Source organism: Ovis canadensis, chromosome 13, assembly GCF_042477335.2.
Source record: "Ovis canadensis isolate MfBH-ARS-UI-01 breed Bighorn chromosome 13, ARS-UI_OviCan_v2, whole genome shotgun sequence".
NCBI classification, from domain to species: domain Eukaryota; kingdom Metazoa; phylum Chordata; class Mammalia; order Artiodactyla; family Bovidae; genus Ovis; species Ovis canadensis.
The window spans coordinates 79,923,217-79,936,914 of NC_091257.1; the positions used below are offsets into that span (position 1 = coordinate 79,923,217).

General features: G+C 53.9%; 1 protein-coding gene across 1 annotated transcript; it reads right to left on the minus strand.

The window, feature by feature from the left end:
• Positions 1-1,362: 1,362 nt before the first annotated feature.
• On the minus strand, positions 1,363-11,568 carry FAM83C (family with sequence similarity 83 member C). Its single transcript, XM_069546366.1, has 6 exons — positions 11,482-11,568; positions 10,410-10,421; positions 6,525-6,998; positions 3,980-4,147; positions 3,673-3,797; positions 1,363-2,800 (listed from the first exon to the last, which is right to left on the minus strand). The coding sequence occupies exons 1-6, from the start codon at positions 11,566-11,568 to the stop codon at positions 1,363-1,365; spliced, it is 2,304 nt and encodes a 767-aa protein (XP_069402467.1).
• Between the last annotated feature and the right edge of the window lie 2,130 nt (positions 11,569-13,698).

Here is a 13,698-nt window from a genome sequence, read left to right on the forward strand (position 1 = left end):
CCTCCAGGGAAAGGTCAGAATGGTGCCTTTCCCCTGTCCCTCACCTGCATAGTCGTAACTCGGCCTTCTCAGAATACACCAGGCAGCCTCCGGGTCAGAGCTTGTCTGCTTTTATTGATTTGTATCACAAATACACTCCCAGGCAGGCCGCAACTCAGGAGAGGGACCCACATCTGACAGCCTATACTTCTGGCAACACTAAGCAAGATGATTGTGTGTGTGTGTGTGTGTTAGAGTCTGACTATCTGTGTCCTCTCCGTCCTCTGCAGTTCATCTCAGACCCACTCCCTCAGTCTTCTCCCTGGTCTCTCTTCACGGGGTTCCCTCTCCCAGGAATTCCTCTAAATCTCACCTCCATCCATCCAAGTCCTTCCCACCCTTCAAGGTTTGGCTCAAAAGCTGCCTCCTCTAAGAAATTTTTCGCACCACTCCATCATCACCACCACTCTCTGGCCTTCATTCTCTACCACCTTCTGTCACTGGTTAGCCTTTCATTAGAAACACCAATGATTTATGCACTGAATCCTTGTCTTCCAGGGACTGGGAGCCCTGCTGCATGTCAGCACAGGACTGGATACACAGCTTTAGGTAGAAAAAGTTATTGGATGGTACATGCCTGCCCATGAGTGTGTATGTGTGTGTGTGTGTGTGTATGTGGTTAAGTGCATATTTATAGTCTGTTGACCCTGAGGGATCTACAGTGTGCACTGAATGTGTACTGGCTTCATTTAGCCAAGTGACATTTATTAACTATAACTAGGATCCTGAGTGTTCTGGTTTATCACGTGGACTGTGTCTGTGGGTGTGAACCTTGTCAGTGTGCAGTGTACATTGTGCAGGTATTTGGGGCACCTCTATGATATATGGATTTTGTGTGTATGAGGACATGGGAACTATTGATATTGTGTATCCCATCTGTGCAAAAACACAATCTTAAGAAATAAAGATTTGAGCCCCATTAGTTACTTGAACCTGATTCCAAGCAAGTCATCAAACTCAGTAGGTCTCAGCTTTCATATTTATATTATAGGGAAGATGATACCTATGGTCCTAGAATTGTATACCTATCAGAATCTATCTTGTAGGATAGTGTGAGTGAGGATGAATGATGAGAAGTAACCGGTATGGAGGGCCCAGCACAGTGACAAGTGGCAGGTGCCTGGTAACTGTAAATTCCATTTTCCCATGTGTGCGCATGTGCGTATATGAACAAGAATCTCGAGCCCCAGGAATGTCTAACCTGGGCTTCTAGATCCCTCTCTCCATACAGTTCCTACCCGAGCTTCCTCCCCAGAGTCTGGGATCTGAACAAATCTGGTCACAGTAGGTGGAAGACAGACATGTCCCTTTCTGGGAGCACAACTAGGTCTCAAAGCGGCTTCGGAGCAACTTGAACTTGGACTTGTTGTACTTAGTGATGAGGTCCAGTTTGCTATGGCCCAGGGTCCGGCGTTTCTCATCCTCAGACAGGCCATTGCTGTTACCATTGCGCTGGCCACCTGCAGGGCCCCCGGAGAGGCTGGGCTCGGGTTCCTGCCTGGCGCCCTGCAACTGATGATACTTGGTGATGAGGTCCAGCTGGCTGTGGCCCAGTGTCCGCCGCTTCTCCTCCCCCAAGTCCACTCCAGCCTTTCGAGCAGGGCTCGGCCTAGGAAGTTCACTGGGCCCAGGCCCCTCACCCCGGAATGGACCAAACTTTGTGATGAGGTCCAGCTGGCTGTGGCCCAGGGTCTGCCGTCGTTCATCTGGACCCTGCTTGCCAGCCCTGGCCGGAGAGTTGGCTTCATGGGGCACTCTGGAGCCCCCAGCCTGGGGGGACTGCACCAGGAGGTCCAGTTGGCCATGGCTGTGGTTTGCGGACAGCCTCTTGTCCTCTGGGGTCCAACTGCCAACCTTGGGTGAGCCTGACTCAAGGGCTCCCCTGGCACCCTGGGCCTGGGGCAGGAAATCCAGTTGGTTGTATCTCTGATTTGGGGCCAACCTCCTGTCCTCTGGGGCCTGCTCACCAGGCCAAAGAGAGCCTGAGTTGCGGGCCACCCCCAAATCAGGGCCTCCTGCTTCTCGTGCTCTGGGGAAGGGAACAAGGAGATCCAGGTGGCCATGGCTCTGACTCAGAGATGCCTTGTTCTCCTCCAGTGTCTCCAGGGCTGTGCTGGGTACCCAGCGGCCCCATGAGGGCCTAGGCTCCTGGCTTCCTGGGACCCCATTCTCTGGGAACTGGGGCAGAGCTGAGACACTCCAGGGAAACGGGAGGAGAGGGCGAGAGCAAGCAAGCAGGGGTGACCCCCCTGCCAGGGTCATGGGGCTGGTGCTATTGTGGTTGAGGGCAGGGGAAGACTGGCACCAGGGGGATGCCCCCAGCTTGCTCAGGTTGGCCCTGTAGGGCCCTAGCAGCGGGCCGTGGTTAGGGTCTGACAGCTGGCGTTGCAGGGAGGGCTGGCCATCGGCCTCACAGCGGGTAGGGCCGGGGGATGAGGACCCCACACCCATGTCAGTGTGGTCACCGCCTCCTGGCAGAGCGAGGTACGAGTGGCCCATGCGAGGTGAGCGTTTGATGCTGCTGAGGCTGGTGCTGGAGGGTGATGAGGATGTGGTGCTGGGTTCTCCTGGCCCAAAAGCCAAGGCCACTGGGGGAGGGCGCGGTGCCCTGGGGGTCGGGGGATCTTCACCTCCACAGAATCCCTCCACAGGCCGGGACTCAGCATAAAGACAGCGAAACTCCCGGTCAAAGTCTTCCACAATGCGGCCCCTCAGCTGCAGCACCATGCTCGTGTGGGCCTGGCTGCAAAGCCAGGTGAAGCTGGGGGCAGAGAGACAGGGTCAGGAGGCAAAGTGCAGGCCCTCGGGACCAGGCAGGAGTCACAACCAGGGGAGGAATACCAAACCACCACCACCACTACCAGCACCACGAGGGCCCAAGTGAAGGGCAGAGCTCTGACTCTAGAGTCTGCTGCTCGGCTTAGTGGACTTGGACACACGGCTTCCCGTCACGGCCTTAACTTCCCCATCTGTAAAATGGACCAAGGTCTAGGTTCCCTGAAGTCCCTCCAGTTCCAAGGTGCAAGAGTTATTGGTTGACTAGAAAGTTCATTCAGGTTTTTCCATAGGATGGTACAGGAAAGCCTGAATGAAACTTTTTGGCCAACACCAATATTTTCTAGGCTTCCCTGGTGGCTCAGCAGTAAAGAATCCGCCTGCCAAGACAGGAGATGCGGGTTCAATCCCTGGGTCAGGAAGATTCCCCCGGAGAAGGAAATGGCAACCCACTCCAGTATTCTTGCCTGGAGAAGCCTGTGGACAAAGCAGCCTGGAGGGTACAGTCCATGGGGTCACAAAGAGTCGGATACAACTTAGCAACTAAACAACAACATTTCCTGTGCTGGAGCATTAAAGTAATCCTTCCACAGAGTGAGTTTCTCCAGGGCCCAGCCCGGGGCTCTCTTGCTCCCCACACTGGCCACTGGGCCCTGCACCATGCCTGACATTAGGCGGCTGCTAAGGCATGCTGCGATTAATGGGGTCGCAAAGAGTCGGACATGACTGAGCGACTGAACTGAAGTCCATGTTGGAAAGGACGGATGAATGAAGGGCAATTCAAAGCTGCCAGCTCCCAGGCAGCCTCACCAGCCCATGGCCCAGCCCCAGGTGCACCCCCACATCCCGCTCACTCACCTGTAGCTGCCCGCCACCACCTGCTCACAGTCAATGATGACAAACTTCTCTAGGGCCTGCCCCGTGAAGCGGCGCCCTGCCTTGCTGCAGTATGTGTCCCCGCATGTGCTCCGTACACGCATGTTCTGAGCCAAGGAGGGAAGGGGGTTGTGGGTGACCTTGAGAGATCGGGGCTCAAGCCATGTCCAAATCCCACGGAATCTCTGACCGGAAAGAGCTAAGAGAAGCCAGCCCCCCTCCCATTGGCTCCCAGCGCTCATGGACAAGCCCACCCCAAGCCCCGGCTCCTGCCCCATCCCTCGCTGACCGGCAGGTGCCCTCCATTGAGGCCCATCTTGTAGCACATCTCCAGGAAGTGCCTCAGGTGCTGCTGGGCCAGGAGCAGGTAGACGGGGACACCGCGCCGGCCGGAGGCCTCCATGAGGTCACACAGAAGCTCCATGTCCGTGAATATGTCCATCACGACAGCCACCACCTGGGGAGGCAAGGAGAACTCAGCCCCGCACGGGGGCAGCGGCCAGATCCCAGGAAACAGGCACTGGACTGCAAAGCAGGAGGCCAGAGCCTGTGAGACCATCTGAACTGGGAGGGCTCTTAGTGGTGACCCAGCCTGGGGGGGTTTGACTTAGAAAGAGGGAGGTTTCACTGTCTTGAAGCCCAGAAGGCTGTTTGAAAGGTTTTGTTTTTTTTTTGTTTTAACTGATTTTTATTGCATGTTTGAAAGTTTTTGTGTGCATTTACCTAAGGACACTTTGTTTATCTGTTGTCAGATTCTCAAAGAGGTCCGTGGATCAGCTGCACTAGTCTGAAGGTCTCCTCTACATAAGTGAGGACTGATGCCCAGAGAGGGGAAGAGTCAGAAGCAGAACCCAGCCCTCAGTTCCCAGGCCAGCACCTCACACTAACCCCCCACTAGCTCCAGCTGTCACTCTGTGACTCTGAGGCTTCCTTGTCATGGACCAGAGCTGCGGGCAGTGACCAGGGTCTTCGGGGCCCTTTGCCAGACCCATCTGTTCCTCTGCGAAGCTGCAGAGGTTGCTGTGACCTTTACCACCCACACCAACTGGGACCAAGGTTTATGCTCATTGTCTGCTGTGAGAACCTCCCCTCCCAGTTCTCCAGGTTGAGAGGCAGCAGGTGCAGAGCAAAGCACTCCAGTTCTGGAGCCAGACAGAACTGGGTTCAAACCTGCACTCTGCTACTTCCTAGTGACACAGCCTTGGGTGAGTTCCTTCACCTCTGTGTGCCTCGACTTCCTCACCTGTTAAATGGAGATAAAGATAGCTACCTCTCTGAGTTATGGAGAATCAAACGTGAAAAGCCTCAACATGCAACTGAAGCTCAATAAATGACCCTTTCCTGCTGCTTTCTTAACAAACAAGGACCTTGGGCCACAGGGAGAGGAAGCACTTCCTAAGGTCACCGAGAGTCAGTGACAGCCCAGAGTGGAAGCCTGGCTCCTGGCCCAGAGGAGGAGGGTCTAGATGAGAGGAACCAAAGCATTGAGGGATGCCCTGGTCCATGGCACAGGTCTGGCCAGGAATGATGATGGGGGGTGGTGGGGAGGACAAGCAAGAAAGATCAAAGGGGCAGAAGTGATGACAGCAGCCGCTCACTAATAACCCCATTCCTGCTGCCAATTAGGCCCTGCCCTCCCCTGCCTGGGGCATAGGGAGACTTGTCAGGGAGGCTCTGGAGGTCCCAGTAGGTCCCAGCATCCTGGCTCCTAACATCTGCAGTGGGTTCCCTGCAGGCTGCTCCCCTAGCCAGGGCACTGGGGCTAACCTGCCTTGAACCCTGCCTGGGGTCATCTGATTCATCCCCCTGCCTCCTGAGTCAGTGGTCTGGGCTCCAGGAGTGAGGCTGTGCTAGTCTGTGGCTACAGCACCCCTATCTGCCCTCCCCCGTTTCCCTTTCTCCTGAGCCCCTGCTCCCCATCCCTGAACCCAGCAGCCGCCTCTCCTCCTTCCTTTGGGTGCAGAGCTAAAAGCCCAGCCCTCAAGACCAAGTGGAGGCCCAGGCTCCAGTGCCCCTTCCCCTGATTCAGGCCAGGGGAGACACGGTACACAAGGGGCAAGGCGTGGTTGGGGCCATACGTCAGGGCTGTGCCTCGGTCTTGGGGCCTGAGTCTAGACCTCTTTTGTCTACCTGAGCCCTGGCTCCATTTCACCAATGGACTGGACCTCCCTGAGTAAGTACCATCCCCTCCTTGGCCTCAGTTTCCTCCTCTGTAAGTCAAGGGGGTGGCTCAGATGCTCACCGAGGTTGGGGTTCTTTGTCTTAGGATCATAAATCTTTCTGAGAATCTGATGGAAGCCATGGACCCTCTTCCCCAGAAGAGAGGACTCCTCTCTGCAATGAGCACCCTTTGCACCTGTCTTCTGGGTGTCTGTGGTATCTCTGAGGCCCATCCCCTGTTCTAAGCTTATCCATAGCGTCCCCGAGTGCCAAGGGGTTGTGCTGTGCTGTGCTTCATCGTTCAGTCGTGTCTGACTCTTTTTCGACCCCAAGGACTGTACCCCATCAGGCTCCTCTGCCCATGGAATTTCCCAGGCAAGAATATTGCAGTGGGTTGCCTTTCCCTCCTCCAGGGGATCCTCCCAACCCAGGGATTGAACCCAGGTCTCCTGCATTGCAGGCAGATTCTTTACCATCTGAGCCACCAGGGAAGCCCTCCAAGGGATTACCAAGGTAAATAAAACCTCCTGGAGCTTGTGATCTGTTGGGCACAGAGGTTCTTGTCCCAGTGCTGCCCCAAGCTGCTGGGTGGCCTTGCGTGCTGGTCCCTTTCCGTCCCTGGGCCTCAGTTTGCACATCTGTGAAATGGGTGTCTGAAGAGATGGGGCTCTTACCGTGCGGGCCTGGCTGAAGAGGAAACGCAGAAGGTCTTTGATGCTCTTGGCTTTGTCCCGCTGGAAGTGGACCACAGCCTGTGTAGGGCTGAAGCCCGTGGCATGTGGCACCTCGGGCCAACCCAAGTCCAGGTCCGGAGGGTCTATGTCGGAGGCCAGGGGGAAGTAAGTGCCCGAGGTGACTTCGGAGTGCAGGCTGAGGCGGTCAGGCCCCAAGGCCTCGGGTCCCTGGGCCTCGCCGAGCTCCGGGCCCCCGCGCGCATGGCTGGTCATGTAGTCCATGTCCAGGGCACTCAGGAAGGGCAGCTCCCGCTCCTCAGCGATGACCCGCAGGTAGGCATCCTCGCCCCGCTCCAGGAGGGCGTCGGCGGCCAGCCGGGCTGCCTCGCTGTGCTGCAGCACTAGCGGGGCGCTCTCCCGCCACCAAGGTCGCTTCAGCTCTTCCACCCGGGTCCTCAGGGGCCCCGCCATGCCCTGGGCCTCCGAACACGCCCACCCGCCAGCTCCTCTCACCCTCCAGCGGGCTCCATGGCCTGCACCCTGGGCTGGGCACGGCAGGAAGAAGATCCCAGCGGGCCTGCCTGCCGCCCCGCCTGCCCTGTGTGGCAGGGCCCCGGGTCTGTTGTCACCCTATGTCAGAGCCATGCTCCACCCCTTTGCCCCCGGCCTCAGGAACCTGTCGGGTCAGCCTCACCTGTCTGCCTGCTGTTGGGACTCGCCCGCCCAGAGAAAGGCAGGCCCTCAGCACACTCTCCTTCCCCATCCCCCTCAGCCCCACCCCAGCATCACCTGCTCCTTCCCCTCCAGACTCCTAGCAGTTTCCTCCAAACCCTGACCTTCCAGAGTCCCGGTAAAAAATGCTGTTCCACTCCGGAAAAATTCTGTTCAGATGGCTGTTTCCAACAAGCTCAACTCTGGGAAAGCTCTTGACCTGGTGGGGCCAGACCCTAACTCTAACCCTAACCCTCCTCAGGGGCTGGATATTAAACGATTATGGGCTTCTCTGGTGGCTCAGTGAATAAGAATCTGCCTGCCCATGCAGGGGATATGGGTTCGATCCCTGGTCCAGAAGATTCCACATGCCGTGGAGCAACTAAGCCCGTGAGCCATTAACTACTGAGCCTCCGCTTTAGAGCCCACAAGCAGTAACTACCAAGCCTGTGGGTTGCACCTACTGAAGCCCATGTGCTTAGAGACATTGCTCCACAGCAGGAGCACAATGAGAAGCCGGAGCACAGCAATTAGAGTAGCCCCTGCTCGCCACAACTAGAGAAAGCCCATGCAAAGCAATGAAGACCCAGCACAGCCAAAAAGAAATAAAACTGAAAAAGTTTAATCGTTATGAGAACATCGTTTGAGAGGATCAGGGCGCACGTTGCATGGCTCGGAGGCAAGCAGGTCTGGAGGCAAGTTTCTGCTTTCTGCCACCATCAAGGGCCAAAGTCCCAGAGCCCTCAGGAGCAGGGTGAGAGGCCTTGTGCTGCAGAAAAGGAGTCAGCAGCAGGCAGCTCACTGGGGGGGCAGGTTGGGCAGGAGTGGTCGCAGCGGTGCCCAGTGCCAGCCCGAGGCACCGCCTTTCTGTGGACGGACGAGGTCCAGTGAGGATGGCCAGGGCGGCAGGAGACCTCAGGCCGTGTCTCGTGACCCTGCTCAGTGCTGGCTGCACTTGCTTCAGTGGTCTGTGGCCATGCCCAGACCGGCCGCAGGCTCCTCTGTGTCCATGGGACACAGGTTTGATCCTTCGTTGCAGGACTAAGATCCCGTGTGCCATGCTGTGCGGCCAAAAAAATAAAAGGAGGCCCTCTTCTGGAGGTGGGGAGGCTGAATGACGGGTGGGGGGGTGAGTAAGCAGAGCCAGACCGTGGGAGGGTAATAAGCTGTCGGGGTAGCCAGGGTAGCAGGGCCTTCATTAGGGCCTTATCTCCAGATCTGTTGAGGGGGACACAGGGGCCTTATCTGGGTCCGAGAAGCACTATTGGGAGGGGAGCAGGCACATTTCGGTGCTGTTGAGTTTCTGTGGTTTATCCCTCGGTGTGTACGTATCTACCTGATGATACGTATTTTTGGCTCTTTTTTAAAATTATTTTTAATTAATGTAAAGTTTACCATCTTAAATTTTTTTTTAATTTACTTTTTAAAATTTATTTGACTGCACCAGGGTCTTAGTTGTGGCATGTGGGATCTAGTTCCCTGACCAGGGATCAAACCCAGGGCCTCTGCATTGGGAGCCAGAGTCTTAGCCACTGAACTCCCAGAGAAGTCCCTCATCTTAACTGTTTTTAAGTATGTAGTTCAGTGGTTCCCCCACACTGGTATGCACCTCTCACCACCATCCATTGCCAGAACTTTTTCCATCTTCCACAACTGAAACTCTGTCCCTATAACAGCCTTAGTACCTTCCTCTCTCTCTCTCCCAGCCCCCGACAGCCATCACTCTACTTTCTTTTTTTCTCGTTTTTAATTTTTTTGGCTGCACCAGGTCTTAGCTGTGGCATGTGGGATCTAGTTCCCTGACCAGGGGTCGAACCCAGGCCCCATGTATTGGGAATGCAGCATCTTAGCCACTGGACCAGCAGGGAAGTTCCCCTACCACTCTACTTTCTAACTCTATGAATTTGACTACTCTAGGTATCTCATGTAAGTGGAATCATACAGTCTTTGTCTTTTTATGACTGGCATATTTCACCTAGCATAACATCCTCAAGGTTCACTGATGTTCGACCATGTGTGACAGAACTTCCTTCTTTTTAAAGGCTGAATAATATTCCATTGTGTGTACATACCACATTGTTTATCCACTCACCCACTGATAGACACTTGAATTGTTTCCACCTTTTGGCTACTGTGAATGCTGCTGCTTGAACATGGGTATAAAAATTTGGCTCTATATTTTTTTATATATATTTCCCTCCATGCCCACATTTGTATTAGATTCCATTTCTGTAAGTAAAAAACCCACCGAATATTGGCAATTTCACATTTCATATGGCTCAACATATACAGACATGCCTCAGAGATATCATGAGTTCGGACCATTTATTACAGACCACTGTAATGAAGCAAATATCTCAATAAAGTGAATCACACAAATTTTTTGGCTTCCTAGTTCATACAGAAGTTATGTTTATACTGCATTGTAGTCTACTGTGTGCAACAGCAGTATGTCTAAAAAAATACATAATTTTAAAATACTTTATTGCTGGGACTTCCCTGGTGGTCCAGTGGTTAAGACTCAGGGATCCCACTGCAGGGGGTGAAATTTCCATCCCTGGTTGGGGAACTAAGATCCCACTTGCTGCATGACAGGGACACAAAAAATGTTTAAAAATATACTTTATTGCTAAAAAATGCTAACCCTCATCTGAGAACTCCGGGTTGCTACAAAGATTCAGTTGGTAAAAAATGCAATACCTGTAAAGCACAATAAAGCGAAGTGCAATAATGAGGTGTGCCTGTACCCTGTACCTGTGCACGTACACACATTACCTGCTATCTATCTGTGATGTTTGTGCGTCTGCTTGGCTGCCTTAGCTGCACATCAGTGTGTTTACCTACATGCACATCTTGTGTGTGCTCTCATGTGTGGGTGGGGGTGCACTTCTGGGTGTATGAGCATCCGGCAGCGGGGGTGCTCTTTGACCCTAACATTAGACCATGGGCCTAAGTGTCTGCACAAGGGAACTCAGCTGAGAAGGACCAGGATAGGAAGACTGAGCTGAAAAGGGCTCCAAGGGATCCCTGATACCCTGATAATATTGGACTGCCCAAAATGTTCATTTGAGTTTTTCCATTACATCTTATGGAAAACCCCTAATGAACTTATTGGCCAAGCCAATAAAAGCATGTAAATCAAACCAGATTCCCCAGGGCTGAAGAATAACTCACCTTCTCGATGGGCTGAGTGGGTAAAGGGCAGTGGGAGGGTAGACAGGTAGGTCCTAGCCTTGGGGCTGAGCCTGGGGTGGGGACCCAGGGTGACGAGAGCGATGTGGATAGCTAAGCCCAGACCTGGCCGCAGTGTGTCGGGAACAGGCTCCTTAATAACTATTATTAAGAAGAAGAAAAAGATCTTCCTGTCCAGGAGGTGTTCAGGCATCATTCTACCATTCTGGGGGCTATTTAGCCTTATCTGTTCTCACAAGCTGAGTGGCGCCTGAGCAGGTGAATGTCGTTTGGATGGTAGGAGCAGAGGCTGGGCTGCAGCCCTTCAGTTGCAAACAGATCTGATGCCAACATGGCCACACACCTTTACTGGGGCACCTCTGGGTCAGAGAAGACAAGATTCCTGGAAGGAGCAGCCAGGGCTGGGAGGGGAGCCAGAGTATGCCCAAATCTCTTTTAAAAAAATAATTAACTAATTAGGATGTGTTGGGTCTTAGCTGCATCGTGTGGACTCTGTTGCAGCACACGGCTTCTCTAGTTGCAGCACGCGGAGGCTCTAGCTGAGGTGCGTGGACTCAGTAGTTGCAGGGCGAGGGCTTAGTTGCTCTATCATTTGGGATCTTAGTTTCCCCACCAGGGATCAAACACATGTCCCCTGTATTGGAAGGCAGATTCTTTACTACTGGACCACCAGGGAAGTCCCCCAAATCTCTTGAATCAAGGCAAAGCTAAGAGCTAGACACAGGGACAAGTTGTGAGGATTCCCAGAGACTGGCTCGTGCTGGGAATTAGAGGAGAAAGATTTCAAGATGTGTGGAGTGGTGGGCTGAGTGTGCCAGGCTGGAGGACTAGAGGGGCAGGGACAGGTTTGTTGAAGGAACTGGGTGCAGTGGGGGGGGGGGGGGATGCAGGGCAGAGTGGCCCAAAGCACCAGAGTCCCAGAAACAAGCCAGATGCTGTGGTTTAGCTGCTCTGAAGCACCACGAAGGTCTCCGGAGGCCACACCGGCTCTGGCACTTAATGGGTGAGCTGAGCACTGAGTCACGGTGGCTTATCTGTAGGATGAAGCCAATACCGTCTCTTTCACCAGGTTGTCGAGAGGAACAAGTGGACTCCCTGTGTCAGGGGCCTGACTGGGAGGAGGATGAGGGGCTCGGGACATGGTGGTTTAGAGTCTTTGCAGCCGTGAAGGGACAGGGGCTCTGGGAAGGCCTGACAACAAACGAAGCAACATCAGAGGAGCTCCTCCTGGTGAGCCCCTCCAGGCCACAGGCCAGTCCTGAAGATGAATGTGACCCTGGGCCGTGTCAGTGGACTGTGGTTCTGAGACTTGGCCTCTTATCCCAGCTCACGGGAGGCAAGGTCCTCTCTCCACTGCGCATACGCGGATGCATGCCAGGCAAGCACCATCACAAGGATAAGGATTCTGGCATTCTGTTTTGGAAAGGTGGTCTAGAGTGTGGATGCTGTGATGACGGGGTCTCAGCCTTTCTCCCTCATCCTTCCCTCCACCCCCTCTACCAATCCATCCACGTATCCCATCCCAGTCCCCATTCATGTTTCCTTCAGGAAATGTTTCCCACTCCCATCTGGAGGCGAAGTGTGAGAGGACCACTCCTGAGTCCTCAGCGGCTCCACCCTCCACAGAGAAGGGGAATGATTTGTTCACTTGGTGGCTGAGGGAAGGAGCTGGGCTCAGATATTTCTGGGTATCTCTGTCTCTCACGGTAAAATTCCAGAGAAGGTTCTGTCCTGGGGGGCAGGGGGTGTGCATGTTTAGTTTTGGGAAGATATTAGAAAGTCCATTTGGCCAGAGAGCAAAAGCTATGTTCTCCAGTCAGCTTTATCAGAAGTACCGGTGGGGGTCTCCCTGGTGGCTCAGTGGTAAACACACCTGCCAAGGCAGGAGGCGTAGATTCGATCCCTGATGGAGGAAGATCCCACATGTCGCAGAGGAACTAAGCCCACGCGCCACAACTATCGAGCCTGTGCTCGGCAGCCCGTGCTCTGCAAGGAGAGAAGGCACCGCAAGGAGAAGCCCACACACCTCCACGAAGAGCAGCCCCCACTCGCCGCAGCTAGAGAAAAGCCTGCGCGGCAACGAAGACCCAGCACAGCCCAAAATAAAGAAATACAGAAAAAGAAATACTGCTAAAGGCACCGTTTTGTCTTTGAATGAAAGACAAATCATTCCCCTTCTCTGCGGAGGGTGGAGCCAGTGAGGATTCCGCAGTGGTCCTCTCACACTTCGCCTCCAGGAGAGGGGATTTGGGAATTCTCTCCCTTGAAGGAAACATGAATGAGGACAGGTGGGATGGGATATGTGGACAGATGGGTAGAGGGGGTGGAAGAAGGGACGTGCGGAAAGGCTGAGACCCCATCATCACAACATCCACAGTCTAGACCCAGACACAACCACCTTTCCAAAACAGAATGCCTCCAAAGAGGCACCTCCACCTGTCTCTTATTTCTCAAAAAAGAAATATTATCTATTGCTCTCTTAAGTCTTCAACTTTTTTTTTTTGTCCAACCCCACATCTTGTGGGATCTTAGTTCTTAGATCAGAGATTCAAAGCAGAGCCCTAACCACTGGACGGCCGGGGATTCCCTGCCACCTTGCCCCAACATCATTGGTCCAGCCACCTCTCCCTCCCCAACCCAGCCCATCCCCTCATCCTCTGCCTATCTGGTCTGCCCAACATGTATTTAATGCCTACTTTAGGCCAGCACTGTGGTCCCAAAGATGAATAAGGCATGGTCTGTGCCCTGAAGGAACTCAGTTTGGCAAGGAAGGCAGACTCATAGGTAATTATAAGCCACAGAGTAAGCCAAGGTATGAACCCATTGCTTGGGGTTTATAGCTCATGAGCCACTCTGGAAACTGAGACGAACCACGTCCTATCTTCCATCCCCAATTAGAGTACAGCCCTCTGGCTGGCTCTTTCTCAGACGGTGACTGGGAAGTGAAGGAGCTGTTTCTGGCTGCAGGGCAAGAGAAAAAGAGGGAAGAAGCAAGCCCACACAGGTCAGGGGTTTGGTTCTTGACTGTGGAACCCTGAGTGAGCCTCTCCAGGCCCCGGCCTCCCATCTATAGAGCCAGAGGAGGCTGGGCTGGAGGTCTCCAAGTCCCTTCTAGTGCTCACATTGTGTTCTATCACTGTTTGACATTACAGGTCAGTGATTGAAGATTCTCTTCCTGGAAATTCCCCAGCCAGGATCTCTTTTCTCCCTTCAACAGAGGTACAGAGGCCCTTGACCTGGGCAGGCTCTGGGCCTGGGCTTAGCAGCGTGG